General features: G+C 43.7%; 1 protein-coding gene across 13 annotated transcripts in view; it reads right to left on the reverse strand.

Moving 5' to 3' along the window:
- The window catches only part of LOC138950940 (phosphatidylinositol 4-phosphate 5-kinase type-1 alpha-like), a 136,135-nt gene that overhangs the window by 29,916 nt on the left and 84,416 nt on the right, over window positions 1–21,803 (reverse strand). For 8 of the 13 annotated variants that reach the window (XR_011450882.1, XR_011450880.1, XR_011450881.1 and 5 more), the window contains exons 17-18: window positions 20,591–20,781; window positions 9,240–9,364 (exon numbers count right to left, since the gene is read on the reverse strand). Coding sequence is in view for 4 of the 13 variants with exons in the window: in XM_070322655.1 (XP_070178756.1) it covers window positions 5,671–6,048; window positions 9,240–9,364; window positions 20,591–20,781 (694 nt within the window). In the remaining 9 variants the exon portion in view is untranslated. Of the gene's footprint in view, window positions 1–1,156; window positions 6,049–9,239; window positions 9,365–20,590; window positions 20,782–21,803 lie in introns of those variants that run through there. The other 5 variants (XM_070322655.1, XM_070322656.1, XM_070322654.1 and 2 more) reach the window with 3 other exon arrangements.

Consider the following 21,803-nt stretch of genomic DNA (forward strand, 5'->3'; position numbering starts at 1 on the left):
ATGAAACGACGAAAGTACAATTTATAAAAATGTTCACTTATTTGACACCCAGACATAAGGTAGTAGCATAAAGACAAAGAAAGCGCTTGGCCAAGCACAGCAAGTACACATAGTGAGTGTCTTCTTCTTCTTGTCGATCACACTGTACACATAGTGTCAAACAGTAATGATAATATCCACTGCTGTGTTGACCACGTTCATCAATATTGGATAAGGAGAGTATTAAATAGCAAAAGCTGAAGTGAAGAGCTGAACAAATTAAAAAACATTTCTTTAATATAACCTGCAGGGAATCATCCACTGATTGCCTTTTTTCTCTCTCAGATTTTCTGTTCATAGCCTGTGTAAATGTAGCTCCATTTTAAGTCTCCCTCCTTTTTAAGACCTACTTTTCTCAGATGTTCTGTTCATAGCCTCTGTAAATGTAGCTCCATTTTAAGTCTCCCTCCTTGTTAACCCCTTGACTGCCTACTACGAGTGTCACTCGTAGGTACACTTGATATCCCGGACGCATATCTACGAGTCACATTCGTACTTAGCGCGTCGTTGGTTTATGAGAAGCACACACACGATTAAAGGGAGGCAAGTGCTCCCAGTGTTGGAAGAAAGACTGGGGAGGAGTTGCACACCTTAAACAATCTGGTTTCAGTTTATTTTTCCGCGAATTGAACGTGATTTCTCGAGATTACCAAAACAAAGTTATCAATGCGACCAAAGATGGCGGAACTCGGTGGATGTTCGAATTCTGGTGGAAGAAAACGGCCCTTCCAGCGCTTATCAGCTCTAGAAGTTTTGAATGAGATTATGAACGATGATGACAGTGTTCATGGGGATCTATATGATGATGGAGAGTCTTCAGGTTCGAGTGACGAAGATGAAAGAAGTGGTCACCATCCTCTTGTTGTGAGAAATGTGGTAGATGCATCAGGTGATGGGGATTTTATACCAGGCTTGTGTCTGTCCGAGTGCTTCAGGGCCTACCACACAAAGTTTGTGTTCTGGCAGTGACTTGGTGAGTAAACAGCTAATGTAAACCTCCCATCTTTTCGTCTTGGACATAATGTGACATATGAAAACGCTGATTTTCATACACAATGCACACGCTTTCAAGCACAATGCACACGCTTTCAAGCAGAATCACACTTTTAGTAATGTGTTAATTTGATTTGATTTTATTTTCTAAAAGTTACATATCTGATGAACATTTGTGTAAAATTTGACATCTCTTAGTCTTAAAAAAAAAGAAAAAAAGTTATAGCACTTTTAGTAACAGTATACTGTGTTATGACTTTCGTCCCTGGCAAACAGAATGCAGCAAATGAAAACAAGAAGGGCAAAGCCCATACGACTCACATGCTTGACCTTGACCTTTACATGACCTTGACCTTCAGCTAAACCTAGCAATGACATCATACACTAAGAACTGCTTTACACATTTTTCCTACCAAAATACATGTGACCATGACCCAAGAGTACTTTCCCAAAAAGTTGAGTGTATTTTTCAAAAAGTTGGTGTACTTTGCAAGCAAAGCCAAATGGGCTAGGGAAAATGTACGCGTGGGTGCAAACTTTCTTTCTTTATTTGGTGTTTAATGTCGTTTTCAACCGTTCAAGGTTATATCGCGACGGACGACTCGGGTGAGTACATAGACTCACTTTTGCTTCGCATGTGAGTCAAAAAACCTACTTGAACACAATTTCATCCTGTCATGAGCCTGGAACCAGGAATTCTTACAACAGTAGAAATGGCTGGTTATTGAGCGCGAGACTTGCAGTTAAATTTACTTCCGTGTCTGTCAAATTGTCAATGCCTCGACCGAACATGGTTTTAGACGGTTATGTACTTTGCCGCTCCATATCAGGGAAACCAACAAGTTCTTTGAACTTTTTGTCCACTTATAGTTTTATCACACCCTATTCTATTGCACATGACATTTTCAACGATTTTCTTTGAACTTTATTTTTCAATGACTATGTGATAAATGTCACGCTTTTGGACCATGACTCTGAGAATGACCCCTAACCTAGAAAACAATCAGAATACTGTTATTCACTTGCACAGCTGCGCTGCAAAGGAAAGAACAAGTAAGGCAGGGGTGGGGATGGAAACAACACTTTGGCATGTCATTGAACGCTTCAAGATAAGTAAAAGACCCTATACCAGCAGAACTTACAGCTTTTCTTTCTGGCCCATTCCTTCCTAGTCAGGAGTACATTTATTTCATTACGTTTCATTTACTTTATTATCCAATCGCTGGGAATTTCGGGTCGCTTCCTCCCAATGGAAAGCTAGCAGCATCAAGAGTCATGCTTACCCAGGTGTGTGGGTGTTTAAGGCAGAATGACCAGGGTCTTTTATGTGCCACTGCGGTGACACAGGGTTGGGATATGCTTAGCGTCTCTGAGCCTCTGCATAAAGTTGAACCGTGTCTGTCCCGGTCTGGATTCAAACCTGTGACCCTAGGATCACAAGTCCAGTGCTCTACCAACTGAGCTACCAGGTCAAGTTTTGACTAAATGGTTTCAGATAGACAGAGACGAGGGTGGTGTAGTAATACGTGTGTGTGTAGAGTGATGCCAAGAAAACTACAGAACAGATCTTCATGAGACTTTACAAATTCTTCCAGATGATATCCATTGACATTGATTTTTTAAATTTTTTTCAACAAATATCTTCGATGACATATCTGGTTTTCAACAAAAGTTGAGATCTCATTTTTAAATCAAATTGATAAAAATTTGTTTGAAGAATCTTTGACTTTATGGGATTGCACTTCAGATTGGAAGCTGAATAATTAGTTAATTGATTTTTTAATTAAAATTTTAAAAAAAGTAAAAACAAGAAGAGCAAACGCTCGATCGAGTCACTTTCGCAGTTCTGAATATTATATGAGGCATCAGATGGACAGGAAGAAATTGCTATTCACAACACAATGAGTCACGTTCACATAAAATTTGAGCCCGGTCACTTTTATAGTTTCCGAGAAAAGCCCAACGTTAAGTTGTGTGTTGCCGAACAGAAAAGGCTAGTTATCTCCCTTGTTTTTCTGATAACGTTCGTAAAAGGCTACAGATGTAAATACTTTGATGTAAAGAATAATCCTACAAAGTTTCAATCACATCCGATGAACTTTGTCAAAGATATAAAATGTCTAATTTTTCCTTTGACGCTGACCTGTGACCTTGAAAAAGGTCAAAGGTCAACGAAACCATCGTTAAAGTGTAGAGGTCATTGGAGGTCACGACTAAACAAAATATGAGCCCGATCGCTTTGATAGTTTCCGAGAAAAGTCCAACGTTAAGGTGGTGTCTACGGCCGGCCGGCCGGCCGGACAGACTAACACTGACCGATTACATAGAGTCACTTTTTCTCAAGTGACTCAAAAATTAAAATTACAGCAACAGATTGCATTGCACTTTTTATCATTTCTTGAATCCAAAAATATATAGACATGTCATGTTCACTCTGAAGGTGTGTTCAGAATTAAATATATTCGGTTTGAAAATTTAGGTTCTATGTTTGCATGCTTCGTTGAGACAATCTTGAACAGTCTCGGTTTTCTGCTAGCCCAGCCCCAATAGTATTATTGATGACTCATCTCAAGCTTTTAGTGTTGGTCTTTTAGTTTCAGGCCAAAAGACTGACTACATGACGGTAAACGTTTTGATATCGCTTCGCACGACTTGTTTTATTCAGTTCTGTTTTCAAATTTACAAACTAATGGAAAAACAGCACAAGCACACACTATTTGCATCATCATTTTGTTCCTTGTTTTTACTACAGTGAATTTTTTTTTTTAGGTTTATTCACACAGATAGAGCCTCTGGTTTCCAGTAAGAAGAGGGACTTTCAAAGGTATGTGATATATAGAAATATATCATGGGGCTAGGGTAGCTTGATATCAATTCATTTGCAAGAGAGTTTGCTCTCACCTCTCTACAGAAGTATTTATACTAAAAGTAACATTCCACTGCTATCTAAAATGTGTATAAAAGTCAAACATTCTGATATCAAAAAGTGTGAATACCTAAAAGTTAGCAGTGATAATTCCCATGTTCAACATAAATATGAGGGTGAAAAGAGACAAAACCTGTGTAAAGTCCTTTCTGTTACAAAATGATAGGTGAAAGTGTGCAAGAAACACAACTGGTTCCCCCGAAACTGGCGTATGCTGCCTGAATGGCGGGGTAAAAAACAGTCATACATAAAACCCACCCATGCAAAAAAAATCATGAGTGAACGTGGGAGTTTCAGCCCATGAACGAAGAAGAAGAAGAAGACTACAACTGGTGGGGAAAAAAGTTCTTAACTGCAATAAACTGTGGTCACTTAGATGTGACGCAGGGTCTTCAGGGGAGGTGACCATGTCACGAGACACAGTTTTCACCACTCTCACCTCCCTTTTTCATACTCACAGAGACACTTACAATTACAAGGCTGTTCTTTGGCATTAGTAGGGGGGACCTATACAATATAGCCACATGACCTATACACGACAAAACAATTCTTTTATTCGGGCAGCTGCTCACCAGTGGACAGTGTCAACCAGAAAGGATTTGAAAGCCTGACTGTTCTGCTTTGCTGACACTGAGCGTCTGTCTGCATCACAGATTTTCTTTCACTGAAGAAGCCCATGTTAAACACATTTTCTTTCACCGAAGTGGCAAGCACAGGTGGCCATTGGTAATGAGGCACAGCCTTTTCCCCCAAATTGGTCCACTCCCCATATTGTTCCACTCCCCATATTGGTCCACTCAGAGTTGAAACTGCTCACTCAATTGTGATGTTAATGTCAAGAGTCCAGAAAAGAAATTGGGTTTCAAATGGCAAGCATTTTCATTTCCTGCTTGTAGTTGTATGCTTACGGGGAAGTACAATGTGAAAGTGTTGTGAAGTATGAATTAAGTTCATAGGGTATGGGCCTGTTAGTTCTGAAATGAGCCTCAACTTTATTGTTATTTCAGCAGATTTGCCTCATAATGAAAATCCTTGCAACATTCCCCACTAAGGCGACTATTTCATTGCCTTTTCTTGTGCTTTTCCTGACTGTGAATGTTGCAAAAGTGAAAACTGATGCCAACAGCACAACAGGGGTATGTCAGGTCTTCAGAGACAACAGTGAGATTCAGCAAAGCCTTGTGACACTCTCACACCAGATATCATATAGTCTTTGGTGACCACTACCAGCTTCTGTCCACAAATCAAGTGAAGACATCCATTGCTGCCAGTGACAGTGTGACTGCAGTACTACACTGATAATGAAGGATCAAACAAGCAGCTCTATGTAGTACTGCAATGCTGTGCATACCGCTATTTTAACAGATTTATCACATTTGCAAAATCTCATTAAACCAAATGTGCAATAATATACTTTATCAAATGAGCCCTTGTGAGCGGGGAAGGTCCTTTCAAGAAAACTCCAACATGACACACAGGTCCTGAAACCAAAGTGTGAACGTGTCCAGTGCTAAATACTTATTATGCTGCACAGTTAGTTACCAAGCCATTACTTGATACACAGGCCATTTTACATGCCCTGAATGAGTTTCTCAAGGTGAACGCAGCGGCCTAGCCATGCAACAGGGCCAGTTGACTCCAAACTGACTGTAGGGTGTGCACAGCCGCTGGCAGTCGCAAGAGCCATGAGGAGAGGAGAGGTGTGGGCTAGTTCAGAGGCGTGTGGACTCCACGATGTTGGGGGGTGCGCTGACTGCCTGCTGCCTGTTAGAAGGAGGGTGCTGCCGGAGGGCCACCTTGGTATACAGGTGCTGGGAGCCAGGCAGGGAAACTCTGCCCAGCGTCACTGTGCCACCACCTTGGATGGAAACGCCCTGGTTCTGCCTGCCGCCCCCTACTCTGGGCAATGTGCTGCTACTCTTTGTCACACTGCCTGCTGATACGGTGGTGTAACTGTTGGGCAGACTGGCCCCCGACACAGAATAGTTACTGTCTTGCGCTTCCTCACTGTCTGAACTACTCATTCTGCTGTCATCATCCCTGTCCACACCCTTTGCCTCTATCACCTGGCCAGGCGCAACATCCAACATCTGAAATAAATGTTAAGGGTGGCATTACAAAATCAAAGGGGAGACAAAAAAAAAAGGATAAACTGAAGCAAAAATGTGTGTCCTTTATTTAGTGTTCTGTTCCTTACAGTCATAGCTACTGCCGCTGAATTCCACAATTCCATGCATGTAACTAAAGCACTTCAGTGGCACAAATCACAAATAAGCAGCACATAAATACGCCAGGGAGGGATGTGCGTAACTGGTGTCATTTGCTTAAATACTGGGTAGGACAAGACAAGCAAATCAACTTTAAAGAGACTGTGACAAGGAAAATGTCTGTGATTCATTATGTGCAATGACAAGGGAAAGAAAGCAGTTGTCTTCTAGTGAGAGAGTCAGGGGGAGAGAGGTAAGAGTAGTTAAATAAAATGAAGGTGACGGTGTCACTCACCTGCCACAGCCAGTGCCCAAACAGCCAGGTCGAAAGCGGTCAGCAAGTGCAGGCAAGAGGGAGGGGGAGGGGGGGAACCGCCAGGCTGGTCAGGTTGCTACCAGGCTGGTCAAAGTGTGTGTGCTACAAAACACTCACAGCCTTTTCTGCACTCCAAACTGACTGTGCCTTTCTTTTTATCGTCATACGTTAACAACAGTCATCAATAAAAAAAATCATACAATGCAAGGATATCTGCGCTCTCTTATCTTAAGGTCAGATGCAGCAGTGAACGTTCAGAGTTTTGAAGATAGATATAAATATCGAAATAGCAAAAGCCTGCATCCCTTACAATGGATATTTCTCAAGGGATTTGTTTAATATTTTGTTCTCCATTCTGATGCAGATACAAGGCTGTTTTTGACTTTGCTGTTGGAGAAAAAGCCTTCCCAATCTGTGAAAAATCAAAATATATTGATTTTTTGCTTCGGTTATTTGTAAGATAGAATAATAAACTAATTCCAACATTTTCTTTGAAGCAAAGGCAATTGTACAGGAGAAAAACATCTTTACCGTAAAGATACCATGCCAAAAACACGAACAGCTTTTGAAAACAGAAGACACAAAAGATGATGGACTAAGTTGGGTTGGGTCAGTATAATGGATTTTATTACTTGAGGCATTTCACTAACGTGATACATATATTCAAAATCTGGAGTCTCTCAAGCGCCCCCATATTGGATTGGATTGGATTGGATAAGATTTACAGTCCAGTGAGGTTACCCTCATGGAAATTCGGGCTGCTTTCTCCCCGGGGAAAGCGAGCTGCCATACATACGGCGCTACCCATATTTTTAATTTTTTTTCCTGCATGCGTGTATTCATGTTTCCTGAGACTTAATGCCGTGTGAGATGGAATTTTTTTACTTTATTCCAAGTCCCACGGGTATTTGATGGACATTTTTATCTATGCCTATACAATTTTGCCAGGAAAGACCCTTTTGTCAATCGTGGGATCTTTAACGTGCACACCCCAATGTAGTGTACACGAAGGGACCTCGGTTTTTCGTCTCATCCGAAAGACTAGCACTTGAACCCACCACCTAGGTTAGGAAAGGGGGGAGAAAATTGCGGCCTGACCCAGGCCTGAACACGCAACCTCTCGCTTCCGAGCGCAAGTGCGTTACCACTCGGCCACCCAGTCCCTCATGCAAACAAAATTATATCTCTCACTGACAGACCAAAAATAATGCAAGTTTAGCACCACATCTTGCCTGGAGGGGAGGCCAGACCATCTAAGCTTATGCACAATTTAACAAGGGATGTGCAAAAGGTTTTCTGGTGATGGATTCAAATGAGGAAGAAGCGTAGGAGTGTGCTGGCTAATGGGACACAAGGTAACACAAAAGAGAAGCCCAATGATGGGTGTATTCGCCCCTGAGGAAAATAAGTTGTGTAATTTGAAAACTGGCATACAACTAGGTTTCCATCAGTCACATTACTTTTACCTCCCACCAGCTGGGTATGGGTACAGTAAAGGGTGTTTATGGGTACAGTAAAGGTTGTTTATGGGTACAGTAAAGGTTGTTTATGGGTACAGTGAAAACTGTCAAATACGGTCACTGGACTTAGCGGACACTCGCAGAATACGGACAGTCAGTCTCGGCACGGACTGCTTTACACTGTAAAACACCTGTACGTTACGGCCACCTCGGCATTACGGACGCGGACACGTATTTTGGGTCCATAATAAGTGTGTGCGGCCAGATCAAAGGCATTGTGATAGCTGGCGGCCAGATCAAAGGCATTGTGATAGCTGGGTGGCCTTGTTAAAAGACACGACCTTCTTCCCAGGGGTCAATGACCCAGTTTTTGCCATGAGAGGTGGTTCCCCTGTCATATCTGAGAGAGGAAACACTTCCTGCATCGGGGTCAGTGACCGGTCAGTGACCGAGTTTAACAGAGTGGAAATCTGTGTGTGCGGCCAGATCAAAGGCAGGGCAGTACCTAGTAGTTGAAACATGCATTATCACAAGTTTTTAAACTTGTTTTACAACAGTCAATATTAAATGTTTCTCTATTTAATCTAAACAGCTTCTGTTTTTCTTATAAATGTACATGTACATGTGCAGTACTCTCTCTCTCTCTCTCTCTCAACTTGACTTTGTTGCGTTTACTTGCACCTGTCTAATAAGGACACCTGCAGAATAAGGACACTTTTGTCTGGTCCCAAGGGTGTCCTTATTTGACAGGTTTTACTGTACAGTAAAGGGTGTTTATGGGTACAGTAAAGGGTGTTTATGGGTACAGTAAAGGGTGTTTATGGGTACAGTAAAGGGTGTTTATGGGTACAGTAAAGGGTGTTTATGGGTACAGTAAAGGGTGTTTATGGGTACAGTAAAGGGTGTTTATGGGTACAGTAAAGGGTGTTTATGGGTACAGTAAAGGGTGTTTATGGGTACAGTAAAGGGTGTTTATGGGTACAGTAAAGGATGTTTATGGGTACAGTAAAGGGTGTTTATGGGTACAGTAAAGGGTGTTTATGGGTACAGTAAAGGATGTTTATGGGTACAGTGGACACCTTGCCTGAAGCACTCTGAAAAAGATAAGGGGAGGTTTTAGGTGGAAGCGGAACAAAGCCTCTGCACCCTGACATATTGATACAGCTTGTCCACAAATCACTGATAATTTCAAGTCCACTTTCAGTCAGCAATACATCTCCACCTTGTCAGGTGTTTGATGGTTGTGCAACTGCAGTGGAGTGATAGAGAAAAAACAAACAGCTCTAAAAGCCACTCACCGTTTCATCTTTGTCGCTGGGTTCGCTGAGTGCAGTGGTGTGCTTGTTACGAGGGGTGCTGGGGGACATGCGTTGTGGACTGCGTGTAGAGGCTGATAGCCCTGCACCATCCAGGGGGTTGACGTCTGAACAAAGGCAACACACACCTCTTCACTGTCTTATCAATATCATACATCAGGCAACCTGTTACAATGGGCAAGTGTACTACTATTTCATGTGATAAGCCAGTGTCTGTGCACCAGCACTGTGACAGGGCCTAGACAATGCAATCAATGCTAACCCTCCCCAGCTTTTCTTGACTACCACACTTGTCACAAACATTTATTCCATGCATAACTTACGCCCCTGCATGATCGGCAACTAAGACCACCATCAAATGTTCCTGCCAAATTGATACAAAGGTTATCCCCGCCCAAACCCCACAATGAAATAACCCCACAACTATCAGTACTGTACAATAAAATTGGACATCAGTCAGAAAACAACTATGAAGAAAGAGCAAAGCAGTGACAGTGCGCAGTCTACTTTGCCTTAATGTTTTCCTGTATTCACTACTGTGAGGAACTTAGTCCATGAGGAATGGAGTCAGCGAGTTACAAAAAGATAGCAACCAGTTAAGTTCATACTAAAGCATCAGCCTACATGTTATTGATAACTTTTTTCAAATAATGCTACTTGGCAAACTTGAGTTTGCACAAAACTGCCCCAGCAATGAACAGACATGAACATGCATAGAAACATAAACAAATAGAATGTGAAACGAAAGTCTTCAACTACTGTATTTTTCAGCCTTCAAGGCGCCTTATTTTTCTCAAATGCAGGCAAATTTCAACAGGAATAATTCAGTCCAGGACTGAATGGAAGTTCAGGTCATCTCCTCTAACTAGCAATGCCAAACCCTCTGCTCGGCGGGCAGCTTTCAGTGTAGACATAACCTAGCTAAGAGAAGGTAACTCTCGCGGAAAATCGGAATTCCCCAAGACAGGGAGACAAAATAACACGCTTTTACCTTGTGCAGTTAGGCAGTTCAAACGTGTCTTTTGGGTTGTTTTTGGTGTTAAAAACTGACCTACGATTAAAGAGCAGACATCGCCCGCAAGGTGCATCGCAATTTTGAAGAATTCGTAGCCTTTTCTTATTCAGTATTTTGTCTGCAAAATACACTCTTCAAAAAAAGTTAAGGATCGGTTGAAAAAAACGGATCTAATTATAAACAAGAAGAGCAAACGCTCGATCGAGTCACTTTCGCAGTTCTGAATATTATATGAGGCATCAGATGGACAGGAAGAAATTGCTATTCACAACACAATGAGTCACGTTCACATAAAATTTGAGCCCGGTCACTTTTATAGTTTCCGAGAAAAGCCCAACGTTAAGTTGTGTGTTGCCGAACAGAAAAGGCTAGTTATCTCCCTTGTTTTTCTGATAACGTTCGTAAAAGGCTACAGATGTAAATACTTTGATGTAAAGAATAATCCTACAAAGTTTCAATCACATCCGATGAACTTTGTCAAAGATATAAAATGTCTAATTTTTCCTTTGACGCTGACCTGTGACCTTGAAAAAGGTCAAAGGTCAACGAAACCATCGTTAAAGTGTAGAGGTCATTGGAGGTCACGACTAAACAAAATATGAGCCCGATCGCTTTGATAGTTTCCGAGAAAAGTCCAACGTTAAGGTGGTGTCTACGGACGGCCGGCCGGACGACCGGCCGGCCGGACAGACTAACACTGACCGATTACATAGAGTCACTTTTTCTCAAGTGACTCAAAAATTGCCAAAAAATTAAACATCGACATAATAATTAAAAGATTAATGTGTTTGAAGTAACAAATGAACAATGAGTCTTGACCTAGAATTTTGTTTGGCAGGCAGAGTTATTTCCCTTTGTGGGACTTCTCAAAAGCTTCTGCATTTTGGAAGAAAAAGGGTGTTTTTTATAGCCCCATGAAATTTGCGGAACGCATGCCAGGGCAAAAGGTTGTGATGCACGTGCTACAACAGGGTCCTGGCTATGAACATCGCTCACCAGCTTGTGTTTAAAGGTTGACACGCTGACACAATTATGCACAGTAGCAACATGCCCCCATGAAGAAAACTGAGCGATTTGGATAGAGGAAGGGCAATAGGATGGCTACAAGACGGTGTTGCTGCCAGGCAAGTGGCCCAGAGGCTTGCAGTGGCTCCCTCTGTCATCATCAGACTAAAACAGAGATTCCAAGCAACTGGAAGAGTGCAGGAGCGACAACGTTCTGGTCGGCCCAGAGTCACCACACAAAGAGAGGATCGCTTCATTCAGAGGCAGGCCATGCAACAAAGAATGGCTTCGGCAAACAACATTAGCTACCACCAACACTGTTGTGTTGTTAGTGGTCAGACGATCCGAAACCGCTTACACAACTTTGGCTTGCGTGCAAGGCGTCCAGTCCGAGGAACAACCCTGACTGCTAATCACCGAGCAGCTCGCCGAGCCTGGTGCACTCAACATGTCAGGTGGCAACGTCAGCAGTGGGCTCAGGTGTTGTTTACAGATGAGTCCCGCTTTTGCTTGGAACCTGCTGATGGTCGCATCTGAGTGTGAAGGCGTCGCGGAGAGCGCTTCGCAGAAGGCGCTGTTCTGGAACGACAGCGTTTTGGCGGAGGCTCTGTGATGGTCTGGGGAGGGATCAGCACACGTCTAAGGACACCTCTGTACCATGTAGTGGGCAACTTGACTGGTGTCCGCTACCAGAATGAGATCCTGCAACCCCTGGTCGTTCCAGCCCTCCAAGCGATCGGCCCTCGTGCGATTCTTCAGGATGACAACGCACCTCCCCATCGCTCTGCAGCTGTAAACACCTTCATCCAGCAGGCCAGGGTCAACAGGATGCTGTGGCCAGCCAACAGCCCGGACCTGAACCCCATAGAGCACATGTGGGACGAGCTTTGTCGTCGGGTACAGCAACATCACCCTCCTCCTGCCAATCTGGGTCAACTGCTGCAATGGCTCCAGCAGGAGTGGAATGGAGTTTCCAGAGCATTCATATGCAACCTGATCCACTCCATGCGCCAACGATGTGTTAAATGCCTGGCACACAACGGAGGGCACATGCGTTATTGACACTGATTCACATTGTTGTGAATTCCATTTTCGAGGGTTGTCACGTTTGACACACTCTAGCTAAATTGTCGCTGCCGCGTTCGATCTTTGCTTTGTCATTAACTCCTTGGTTGTTCAATTATATAATTTAAAAAAATGAAAGAATTCTGTCTTGTCTGTTTTGTGTGGCGTGCATGTAAAAAAGTGATCCTTAACTTTTTTTGAAGAGTGTATATTCAGGACCATCAAGACTTGAAAAATAGAGTGCACCCTGCTGAAAATACGATTTCTTGGTGGTTTGTTCATTACTCTTACCGTCCTGATCACTTACATTAGCACCAAAGTGTGCGAAAGACTCAAAAATGCAGATGAAACACACCAACCTCGCTACTTTGGAGCTTTTTTTAGCGTTCGCAGTCATTAACTATTTTTCGATCAAATGTGTTACGTGAGACCATAACGTCAAAAGATGTTCAAATTTGTGTTTGCAACAATGTTCATCCTATTATTTTGCAAACAACGAAACCACTGTAATTGGGAAAATGTCTTAATTCGCTGAATAACAATGGGTTCTTTCATACGTTAAATCCGGAAAGACATATCTAGCATCATACACAATTGTTCATAAACCTAAAAATACACTAAAGTCTGTTTTTTAGCGTATCATCAACTCATGTCCCTAAAAGGAAAATTTCCTGTGAGGACGTTAAGGACCCCCTTTTATCTTATCTAAAGTCTGTTTCAAAAACTATAGTCTGTTTCAATGAGTTCAGCAATTTTCAACTTTATAAATAGAGATAACTAGACACATTGAAAGAAATTTGGTGCACTAAATAGTTTTCCTGATCACGAATCATTGTGCGAAACTTTCTTTACAACTTTCTTCCATGAAGTGTACGTATTTTTTTGTAGAAAAAGGCGTGTCCCCTGTTTTGAGCGAACACTGTTTTCGTCGTGCACTACCTCTGTTTAAAAAAAAAAAAAATCGGGCGGGGATGTAGCTCAGTCGGTAGCGCGCTGGATTTGTATCCAGTTGGCCGCTGTCAGCGTGAGTTCGTCCCCACGTTCAGCGAGAGATTTATTTCTCAGAGTCAACTTTGTGTGCAGACTCTCCTCGGTGTCCGAACACCCCCAAGTGTACACGCAAGCACAAGACCAAGTGCGCACGAAAAAGATCCTGTAATCCATGTCAGAGTTCGGTGGGTTATAGAAACACGAAAATACCCAGCATGCTTCCTCCAAAAACGGCGTATGGCTGCCTAAATGGCGGGGTAAAAAACGGTCATACACGTAAAATTCCACTCGTGCAAAAAACACGAGTGTACGTGGGAGTTTCAGCCCACAAACGCAGAAGAAGAAGAAGAAAAAAAAAAAGAAAAAAATACACAGCGGCCATAATTCCTCTTTATTTGAATGAATGCCAACTTCAAAAAGATTGTTTTAGAGTGCACATTAAAAAAAATCAATGAATGAAAAATTTGAAAAAATCTATATACCTATTCAGTGGTCCCAGCCGACTAAATGTTTTTCGCCTAGAAAATCACTGTTCTATTCATCCATGTTTGTTTTGTCTGAAAGAAGAATGAATGAACTAACTTTTTCATAACCATGAGGTTGATTGATGCAGTGGTTTGTTTTTCAGGAGTTGTGGAAGTGTGAAAACGCTCTCCGATTCGAGGGTCGCATGCTGTTACCAGATTTTACTTCAACAAAAATCGGGTGTGTTGCTTTACACATGACTTACCACTTCAAATATCACCCAATTGGTTTAAAACGTTATACACAAATAGATGAGACTTTGCTTTTCCCATTAATAGGTGATTGAAAAGTATTTTATTGTCACAAGCCGATCTACGATGAGTTAAAAAAAAAAAAATTCTTTGTAAAGCTGTACGCAAGATATAACAACATTTAATTTCAATCACCCAGGATCATATTCTTTGTTCATTTATTTTCAAATCAATATGCTTGTTTTGAAAATATGTTAAAAAATACGACGGTACAGAGATTTTTCTTAGAAAAACCACGCCGCGAAGAAACAAGTAAGAATATAGTATTCGATGTAAAAACATCTTTTATAACTCAATACATGCACAGACATGTTCTATTAGCTGTTTTTAACTAGAGTGAGTGCATTTTCTTCCAATTATATGGATTTTGTAAGCCTTAAGGCCTAAATTCCTGTGATTGACTAAGTGCTTTTATTAAGAGGCTTAATTTGCATAATTCACGCTTACTTGTGGCTCTTCCTATCATTCAATAAGTACAAAATTGTCAAAAAAACTGATACCGTGGGCTTCCTTCATAACTCTACTTAAAGGCACAGTAAGCCTCCCGTAAACCATCACAGATACTGTCAGGCTTTTACACACAGTACAAATACCCTTCCATTTGAACGCTCACCAAACGGGAACATCCTAGGTGCCCTACGTAAAGAGCGAGCAATTTTCAAAGAATTAATTTTGCGGATTGTCTCTCAGACCGTGGTGCGTTTTGGCGCTAGACCTAACTTTTAAAATCTAAATAATAAATTGACAGCTTGTTACACAAACATTCTTAAATCATAAAAGACAAGATCAGTACAATTCGAAGTTTTGAAAGTTTGAAAAAAGAAAAGCCCGGAAGCAGGGTCACGCAAGGTCGTGGTTCTCTAGCAGACAACGGTTTATGCCTATCGCCAATTACTCTGAACAGTCATATGCTTCTCTCGTCGCTGGTCACCCTCGTAGACGCAGGCTGCCACCCTCCTCGTCTAACATGACGGCGCACTCCACTCACGATGCGTACACGACGTACCTCAGTCGTAGTTCATAGTATTAATGCTTTAGTTCCGCGACGAAGTCCTCGTCCAAACGGCAGCTAGCCTCTGTAATCCCGATACACTCCGGCGTCGCTCACGACCGAGCTGCGGCGATTATCAAACTCTTCACACAGTCACACCGAATCCACGGTCCTGTAGTCCCAATACTGATCACTAAGGATACACCCGATTGATGGCTACCTCCTGTGACTGTCTTGACACTGGTCTTTGTTGCTGGAAAACCCTTGGCGTTAAACGTAGATCCCGGCTTTGGCCCCCAATTGTTATACTACAGCCGTTTGTTTCGTGCATAGTCAGAGGTACATAATAACGTGCTACTGCAGATAAGCTCACATCGAGTCGCATTCAAATTACTAACTGACGACTACATTGTGAAAAAGGGAAACTGGGTCACACGGGTTCACGATGGCTTAGGGGTAAGATAAACCACGCAAAAATAAATTCTTTGAAAATTGCTCGCTCTTTACGGAGGGCACCTAGGATGTTCTCAAGCGGTGAGTGTTTAAATGAAAGGGTGTTTGTACTGTGTGTAAAAGCCTGACAGTATCTGTGATGGTTTACGGGAGGCTTACTGTGCCTTTAAGCCTGTCCACTGGGCGAAGTCGACTACGCGAAGTATATTTTGCGAAGCTGGCCGCACGGAGCTCTAGCACTGTCTTTGTGCTCAATTAAGGACAGGCTTTAGGGGGCTGGCGGAAGCTGAGCCAAAATAAAAAATGTCCAACTTCAAAGCATCATTTCCCTGGGAGTTTTTATCTGATTATCAAAAAATAAAATGTTCTGTGATGAGACACAAATGCTTTATCAGATGGCATCGTTTTCTAATGTGGCAACTGTATTTCAGTTTTTCTTGTGGCATAGCTGCTCTAACAATTACGCGGCTTATAAAATGTACGCCTCTCATACTAAATATAATGTTGCTCAAAAATGCAAGGGTGCGACTAGTATACTGTATCGCCTTGTAGGACATGACATACAGTAGTTACAATCATAACATCCACTTAAGCAGAACAGAAACAAAATTAACAATAAACAACAATAAATAAAAAGCAAATGCTTTATACGACACCCCTTCGTCATGTCCCCTTACATATAGAAGACTCCTTTCCTTTTAAGACTCCCACCCCACCCAAATAGAAGACTCTCTGTGCAAGAGAACATTGATTTTTCCTACTATAATTGCTCCAAATTGATCCTCATGCGACCTGACATATCAATTCATTTATTTATTTAACCCTAAGGATATCAAATCAATTCAAATTAACTTTATTATTTCAACATGGAGAAATAGCAGTGGTGGTGCATGTAACATAAAGACAAACAAAGATATCCCATAAACAACCTTGCCCCTTCTTCCTGAGAATCATTAATACCTACAAGTGTGTGAAATTTGGAGGCTCTAGCTTCAAAAACATCAGAGAAATCCTTTATAGCAATTTTTAGGAACCAAACATGACCCTGTTGTGACCTTAACATTTGACGAGGGTCAACCAAACTTGGGTCATGTCGGGAGATCATAAAACCCAAAATGTGTGCAAAGTTTCAAAGCTCTAGCTTCAGAAATATCTGAGATAACCCCAACGTTAAGTTTATTGTTGACGGGTGGCCATCTTCTTAAGACTCTCTTGATTACTGAGGGGAGTCAAAAACAACAACAACAAAACACTGATCACAGTAAACAGGCTGTGCAAGGCTAGTCAACAAAACACTGATCACAGTAAACAGGCTGTGCAAGGCTAGTCAACAAAACACTGATCACAGTAAACAGGCTGTGCAAGGCTAGTCAACAAAACACTGATCACAGTAAACAGGCTGTGCAAGGCTAGTCAACAAAAGCAAACCAGAATAAAAACAGCAGGAACAGAGCTGGGCTGCATGATGCACTTCCTTGTGTTCTTCTCAACTTTTCACCTTGAATGTCATTGCATCACCTGGATGCAGCTACAGCATCTATCAACTCCAACTGAAAGGTGTATACTAAGATTCGAAGCCACCAGGGTGTATTATCACAAGAAAGAAAGCCAGTTCTACAGAATTTTCAAGTGAACTCGGTTTAATCAAGTGATGGTATTGTTTGTGTTGTTGACACAGAAGATACAGAGGCTAGTGCATCATGTAGCAGCAGCTCAGCTAGAGCAGTGTAAGACAAGCACCAGGCAAGCCACACCCTGCCGCAGTCCTCAATGTAAAGGGCAGTGTCCAACTACTGAACTAGGCAGCAAGGCAACTATACTATGAGCAACACTGGGGGAAGTTGGTGTGTAACAACTTGCACCCTAACATGGACTGGTCAGCTGGGCCAGAAGGTCAGGGTAAGGAGACAAGTCCTGGGCATTCACAACATGAGGGTTACATCAGTGCTTGGATGAGCAGCACAACATGTGACACAACAAGCAGGTCAGGTAAGGTTACACCTAAGCAAAACAGGGAAGGGTTGTGGAATCTTAGTGGTAAAAACCAGTTACTCTTCAGGTCAAGACACAGAAGAATGGAGGTATGCGATGTCAATGGTAGGAACAGGGAAGGGTTGTGGAATCTTAGTGGTAAAACCAGTTACTCTTCAGGTCAAGACACAGAAGAAGGGAGGTATGAGATGTCAGTGGTAGGGACGGGGGCCAGATAGAAGGGAGGTATGGGATGTCAACGGGTAGAGACGGGGTCCAGATAGAAGAAGGGAGGTATGGGATGTCAGTGGTAGGGACAGGGGTCCAGATAGAAGAAGGGAGGTATGGGATGTCAGTGGTAGGGACGGGGTCCAGATAGAAGAAGGGAGGTATGGGATGTCAGTGGTAGGGATAGGGGTCCAGATAGAAGAAGGGAGGTATGGGATATCAGTGGTAGGGACGGGGGCCAGATAGAAGGGAGGTATGGGATGTCAGTAGTAGGGACAGGGGTCCAGATAGAAGAAGGGAGGTATGGGATGTCAGTGGTAGGGACAGGGGTCCAGATAGAAGAAGGGAGGTATGGGATATCAGTGGTAGGGACAGGGGTCCAGATAGAAGGGAGGTATGGGATGTCAGTGGTAGGGACAGGGGTCCAGATAGAAGAAGGGAGGTATGGAATGTCAGTGGTAGGGACGGGGTCCACATAGAAGGGGGGTATGGGATGTCAGTGGTAGGGACAGGGGTCCAGATAGAAGAAGGGGGGTATGGGATGTCAGTGGTAGGGACGGGGTCCAGATAGAAGGGAGGTATGGGATGTCAGTGGTAGGGACAGGGGTCAAGATAGAAGAAGGGAGGTATGGGATGTCAGTGGTAGGGACGGGGTCCAGATAGAAGAAGGGAGGTATGGGATGTCAGTGGTAGGGACGGGGTCCAGATAGAAGAAGGGAGGTATGGGATGTCAGTGGTAGGGACGGGGTCCAGATAGAAGAAGGGAGGCATGGGATGTCAGTGGTAGGGACGGGGTCCAGATAGAAGAAGGGAGGTATGGGATGTCAGTGGTAGGGACGGAGTCCAGATAGAAGAAGGGAGGTATGGGATGTCAGTGGTAGGGACGGAGTCCAGATAGAAGAAGGGAGGTATGGGATGTCAGTGGTAGGGACGGGGTCCAGATAGAAGAAGGGAGGTATGGGATGTCAGTGGTAGGGATAGGGGTCCAGATAGAAGGGAGGTATGGGATGCCAGTGGTAGGGACAGGGGTCCAGATAGAAGAAGGGAGGTATGGGATGTCAGTGGTAGGGACGGGGGCCAGATAGAAGGGAGGTATGGGATGTCAGTAGTAGGGACAGGGGTCCAGATAGAAGAAGGGAGGTATGGAATGTCAGTGGCACGGACGGGGTCCAGATAGAAGAAGGGAGGTATGGAATATCAGTGGTAGGGACAGGGGTCAAGATAGAAGAAGGGAGGTATGGGATGTCAGTGGTAGGGACAGGGGTCCAGATAGAAGAAGGGGGGTATGGGATGTCAGTGGTAGGGACGGGGTCCAGATAGAAGGGAGGTATGGGATGTCAGTGGTAGGGACGGGGTCCAGATAGAAGAAGGGAGGTATGGGATGTCAGTGGTAGGGACGGGGTCCAGATAGAAGAAGGGAGGTATGGGATGTCAGTGGTTGGGACAGGGTCCAGATAGAAGAAGGGAGGTATGGGATGTCAGTGGTAGGGACGGGGTCCAGATAGAAGAAGGGAGATATGGGATGTCAGTGGTAGGGATGGGGTCCAGATAGAAGGGAGGTATGGGATGTCAGTGGTAGGGACGGGGTCCAGATAGAAGGGAGGTATGGGATGTCAGTGGTAGGGACAGGGGTCAAGATAGAAGAAGGGAGGTATGGGATGTCAGTGGTAGGGACGGAGTCCAGATAGAAGAAGGGAGGTATGGGATGTCAGTGGTAGGGACGGAGTCCAGATAGAAGAAGGGAGGTATGGGATGTCAGTGGTAGGGACAGGGGTCAAGATAGAAGGGAGGTATGGGATGTCAGTGGTAGGGACGGGGTCCAGGTAGAAGAAGGGAGGTATGGGATGTCAGTGGTAGGGACGGGGGCCAGATAGAAGGGAGGTATGGGATGTCAGTGGTAGGGACGGGGTCCAGATAGAAGAAGGGAGGTATGGGATGTCAGTGGTAGGGACAGGGGTCCAGATAGAAGAAGGGAGGTATGGGATGTCAGTGGTAGGGACGGAGTCCAGATAGAAGAAGGGAGGTATGGGATGTCAGTGGTAGGGACGGGGTCCAGATAGAAGAAGGGAGGTATGGGATGTCAGTGGTAGGGACGGAGTCCAGATAGAAGAAGGGAGGTATGGGATGTCAGTGGTAGGGACGGAGTCCAGATAGAAGAAGGGAGGTACAGGATGTCAGTGGTAGGGACAGGGGTCAAGATAGAAGGGAGGTACAGGATGTCAGTGGTAGGGACAGGGGTCAAGATAGAAGGGAGGTATGGGATGTCAGTGGTAGGGACAGGGGTCCAGATAAAAGAAGGGAGGTATGGGATGTCAGTGGTAGGGACAGGGTCCAGATAGAAGAAGGGAGGTATGGGATGTCAGTGGTAGGGACAGGGGTCCAGATAGAAGAAGGGAGGTATGGGATGTCAGTGGTAGGGACGGGGTCCAGATAGAAGAAGGGAGGTATGGGATGTCAGTGGTAGGGACAAGGGTCCAGATAGAAGGGAGGTATGGGATGTCAGTGGTAGGGACAAGGGTCCAGATAGAAGGGAGGTATGGATTTTCAGTTGTAGGGACAAGGGTCCAGATAGAAGAAGGGAGGTATGGGATGTCAGTGGTAGGGACGGGGTCCAGATAGAAGGGAGCTATGGATTGTCAGTTGTAGGGACAAGGGTCCAGATAGAAGAAGGGAGGTATGGATTGTCAGTGGTAGGGACAAGGGTCCAGATAGAAGGAAGGTATGGTCCAGGCACAGAGGGAGGTAGGATGGATGTCAGGGACAAGTCAGCTAGGCTAGGGTCAAGACAAGGAAGGAGTGCAGTGCAGGTTAACCCAGGCCACAGTGGTGAGGACAGTACCCAAAACATCACTGGAACAACTGGGGCTGGATGCGGTGAAGCTTGGAGTACCCTCTGTGTGGTCCGTGTGGGTGGGGGTGGACTCGGACAGGCTGAGCGGTGGAGAGTTGCGCAGTGTCGACACACCATAGCGGCCCCCTTGTCCAATCTGCTCCTCGGACTGGTAGGTGTTAAGCGTCATATTGTCTGACCTGCGCAACAAGACATTACGCCTTCAGTATCATCCACACCCTCACAGTATAACTGCTATCACTATATCAGCATTTCTTTCTTTCTTTATTTGGTGTTTAACGTCGTTTTCAACCACGAAGGTTATATCGCGACGGGGAAAGGAGGTAGAGCCACTTGTCAATTGTTTCTTGTTCACAAAAGCACTAATCAAACATTTGCTCCAGGGGCTTGCAACGTAGTACAATATATGACCTTACTGGGAGAATGCAAGTTTCCAGTACAAAGGACTTAACATTTCTTACATACTGCTTGACTAAAATCTTTACAAAAATTGACTATATTCTATACAAGAAACACTTAACAAGGGTAAAAGGAGAAACAGAATCCGTTAGTCGCCTCTTACGACATGCTGGGGAGCATCGGGTAAATTCTTCCCCCTAACCCGCGGGGGGAATATCAGCATTTGAGTTAATAGTATTAAACTGGGGTATGAGTATAACCAGTATCGTCAGTACCAGCCACTACTGCTGCCTATAGAGAAACTATCCACACTTGCTTCATGGCTTTCATTATTTCACAATTACAGAGTATTGCCGCAAAGCTGTGAATTTGTCAATGAATAAGTGAGGAACAAAGTGGCAGACTAATGCCAGGCTAAAAATGAAGTCAAGATGGCCCTGCACTTTAGGTCTAGTTAACTGATCACTGCCATTCAGCGGTTACAGTCCCATTACCTTTCTTCCAGTTCAAACAAGCTACTGCCAGTGATATTGTTTTGTCATTATTTTCCCTGCCCTCATCTCTCCTAGTACAATAACAACAGCATGTTTACTAAGGATTCTTCAAACTACCAAAAATGTCGTGCTGTTTTAGACTCAATGAAGGTCTAAGAAGCTCACAAATGTAGCATTAGTGTTTCATCTAGAAATTCAGACATACAGAAAATACACTGGACATTTCAAGAACTAATAACATTTTCTAAAAAGCTGGATACAGTCTAGTATATATATGCATGTGCATGCATGCGAGTGAGTGAGTGAGT

The sequence above is a fragment of the Littorina saxatilis genome, linkage group LG16 (genome assembly GCF_037325665.1).
Source record: "Littorina saxatilis isolate snail1 linkage group LG16, US_GU_Lsax_2.0, whole genome shotgun sequence".
NCBI classification, from domain to species: domain Eukaryota; kingdom Metazoa; phylum Mollusca; class Gastropoda; order Littorinimorpha; family Littorinidae; genus Littorina; species Littorina saxatilis.